Source organism: Limulus polyphemus, unplaced genomic scaffold (genome assembly GCF_000517525.1).
Source record: "Limulus polyphemus unplaced genomic scaffold, Limulus_polyphemus-2.1.2 Scaffold13832, whole genome shotgun sequence".
In the NCBI taxonomy this organism is placed as follows: domain Eukaryota; kingdom Metazoa; phylum Arthropoda; class Merostomata; order Xiphosura; family Limulidae; genus Limulus; species Limulus polyphemus.
Window position 1 is genome coordinate 3,591 of NW_013679442.1, and position 3,536 is coordinate 7,126.

At 31.9% G+C, this 3,536-nt stretch overlaps 1 protein-coding gene across 1 annotated transcript in view; it reads left to right on the forward strand.

Moving 5' to 3' along the window:
* LOC106477274 (dynein intermediate chain 2, axonemal-like) overlaps window positions 1–2,994 on the forward strand; it is a gene marked incomplete at its 5' end in the record, with an annotated part of 4,607 nt that extends 1,613 nt beyond the window's left edge. Inside the window, 3 exons of the mRNA XM_013937862.2 lie at window positions 1,204–1,317; window positions 2,006–2,145; window positions 2,734–2,994. Coding sequence (XP_013793316.2) covers window positions 1,204–1,317; window positions 2,006–2,145; window positions 2,734–2,898 — 419 coding nt within the window. The remainder of the gene's footprint in view (window positions 1–1,203; window positions 1,318–2,005; window positions 2,146–2,733) is intronic.
* Between the last annotated feature and the right edge of the window lie 542 nt (window positions 2,995–3,536).

The window sequence follows — 3,536 nt, forward strand, 5'->3', positions numbered from 1 at the left end:
TGATTTTATTTCTTTGTTTCAAAGCATGGAGGTGTATTAACCTTTGAACTATTGTGTATTATGTATTTGTTGTATGATTTTATTTCTTTGTTTCAAAGCATGGAGGTGTATTAACCTTTTGAACTATTGTGTATTATGTATTTTTTGTATGATTTTATTTTTTTGTTTCAAAGCATGGAGGAGTATTAACCTTTGAACTATTGTGTATTATGTATTTATGGTATGATTTTATTTCCTTGTTTCAAAGCATGGAGATGTATTAACCTTTTGAACTATTGTGTATTATGTATTTGTTGTATGATTTTATTTTTTTGTTTCAAAGCATGGAGGTTTATTAACCTTTGAACTATTGTGTATTATGTATTTGTGGTATGATTTTATTTCTTTGTTTCAAAGCATGGAGGTGTATTAACCTTTTGAACTATTGTGTATTATGTATTTGTAACTTTGAAACTTGGTACTGCCAGTTTTGGTTTATGTTTTAGTGAAACTTGGTACTGTCAGTTTTGGTTTGTGTTTTAGTGAAACTTGGTACCGTCAGTTTTGGTTTGTGTTTTAGTGAAATTTGGTACTGTCAGTTTTGGTTTGTGTTTTAGTGAAGCTTGGTAATGTCAGTTTTGGTTTGTGTTTTAGTGAAACTTGGTACTGTCAGTTTTGGTTTGTGTTTTAGTGAAGCTTGGTACTGTAAGTTTTGGTTTATGATTTAGTAAATGCTCCAGAAGAAGCTGTAAAGTGAAACATTGAGTGTCTAATTAAATAATAACAACATTTTGGTGTTATAAGGTCATTTATTTCTAGTATTAATATGTCTTATATACACCAAAGTTTAAACTAATACTTTGATTAGTTAAACAGTATAAGTTAAAGACACTTCAGTTTTAAGCTTAACTATTTTTATTACCAGTATCTAAGTGTACAATTAGGTGGCTAAACATCTAAAGACATATTGTAATGTGATTAACAGTTCTGAGCAACACCTCGCAGCAAACCCAACACTCCCATACACAGCTTATAACTGGTTTTGTAATAATTCATCTGCTTGTCTAGTTGACGAATAAAGAAGGTTATCTTTAGATTAGATTTAATTTTTGAGTGATTACACAACCCAGAGTTACCTGCAGTTGTAACGAATTCACAAACCAGGTAACATAAATTTGTTAAGTTTTTCTGATTATCGTAAACATTTTTCTTCATTATTTACAGATAACCCAAACCAGCCATTTTTGACTTTGAAACCATCTTCGTCACTACTGTGTGTGGAGTATTGCCCCAAAGATCAGAATTTACTGGTTTCTGGATGTTATAATGGACAACTTGGTAAAGAAGCTCTCAGTATTTTAAATAGACCCACAGAAGAACAAAAACATTTATTTGCTTAAAGATATAAAGTTTTGTTAATTTAAATTCTTTCTATGTGCAGTTTCCTGAACATGTGTTGTTTATGTAGTTGTACTTTTGCACACATTAGATTTTAAAAATGATTAATGTAAGGTGCAAACAGGGGAGTAATGTAAGGTGCAAACAGGGGATTAATGTAAGGTGCAAACAGGGGATTAATGTAAGGTGCAAACAGGGGAGTAATGTAAGGTGCAAACAGGAGAGTAATGTAAGGTGCAAACAGGGGAGTAATGTAAGGTGCAAACAGGGGATTAATGTAAGGTGCAAACAGGAGAGTAATGTAAGGTGCAAACAGGAGAGTAATGTAAGGTGCAAACAGGGGAGTAATGTAAGGTGCAAACAGGAGAGTAATGTAAGGTGCAAACAGGGGATTAATGTAAGGTGCAAACAGGGGATTAATGTAAAGTGCAAACAGGGGAGTAATGTAAGGTGCAAACAGGGGATTAATGTAAGGTGCAAACAGGGGAGTAATGTAAGGTGCAAACAGGGGAGTAATGTAAGGTGCAAACAGGGGATTAATGTAAGGTGCAAACAGGGGATTAGATGATTATATTAAATATGATGCTTTGTACGTCTAATAACAGATGAAAAACTTTCTATGTTTTAGCTTTGTGGGATGTGCGTAAAGGCTCTACTCCTGTTGAAGTATCTACAATTGAGAACAGCCATCGAGATCCAGTGTACAGTACACTGTGGCTACATTCAAAAACAAATACTGACTGCTTCTCTGCCTCTACAGATGGCAGGGTGAGATTCCTTAGTTTACATATTGACGATAAGCTCTAATCTCAGTTGCATGCTGGACCTGGAATCTTAAGTAATAAAAAAAAACGAGTTATTTATTCATTGCTAAAAAAATAGTTTTTGATTTAATAAACTGGAAATGAAAATGAGTGCATGAGAAGAAACCACGATAAAACATATTTATAAATATATTTTTTAAGACTTTTTGTAACTTCACTATTTATGTTTCTGAATTAGTACCCCCTTTAGGGTTAGTTGTGAACCTTAAGTTTATTGTCATCAATGCCATATTTCAATAAATTATAAAGTTTGTATTTCTCATCTCTCTGACAGCTCCGTCCATTCCCTAAAAATCCCTGTAACATCGTATTATTATACATGCACACAGTCATGTATCTGCTATATAACTGTTTCTCTGTTGTAATTGATATTCCCTTATTTTTTCAGTAGGGTTTAAAATGTATGAAGATTTGTTGTGAATAAAAACGTAAATAAAATATGGTCGTTTTGTTTTAGAACTTTAATATTTAACTTGTTTAGAAGGTTACTATATTATAGTTTTAACTGGTACGTTTACATTGATTTAAACAGATAATGTGGTGGGACGTCAGGAAGCTGAATGAACCAATAGAAGTTCTTGTTCTGGATCTTTCAAAAAATCAACCTCCAAAACTAGACAAGGCACTCGGAGCCTGTTGTTTGGAGTATGAAGCCACAATGGTTGTTTTTTCTTTTCACTATTTTTTTAGTTTTTAGATAAAATATTTTTGCTATAAATAAAGTGTCAGAATTATTAGAATAGGTGGCTATTTGTGCTAGTAATTACTGATCATAGCATTCATACCTCATTGAAAAAATGTTAACATTTTCTAAAAATGATTTTTTTTCTGGGAAGTACTGCATGGAAAAAAAGTGTTTGGATTGTGATATTTAGTCATAAGCAACTCATTGCATCAAAATGATTCAATGTACAGAGCTCAAACTTTTACTGATATAAACTGTAATATTTTATATATTAAAAGTGGTACCGTTTATTGAAAAAATAATAGTTTTTTAAGAACTCCAGTTTCTAAGTACTACATTTAAAAATGACACCAATAAAGATATAATCAAATCCTCACGTACAGTCCTAGTGAAAGTCATGTTCTTGTTGTGAGGAGAGTACTTTTATATAAAATTGTGTTATGCTGTAAAGAAATGGTTGTTGTACATACCACAGTTATTTTTCTAATTGTCTGAATCTTAAATACCCAAAGTGTGATTTTTTGTTTATGGTGCCATTCAATAGATGGTGCAGATGTTTTGGTTACATACATAGATACTGACATACATGCTATGTCCATTATAGTAAGATTGACTCTAATATTTCTGCCTGAATAAAATTTTAATGAAGA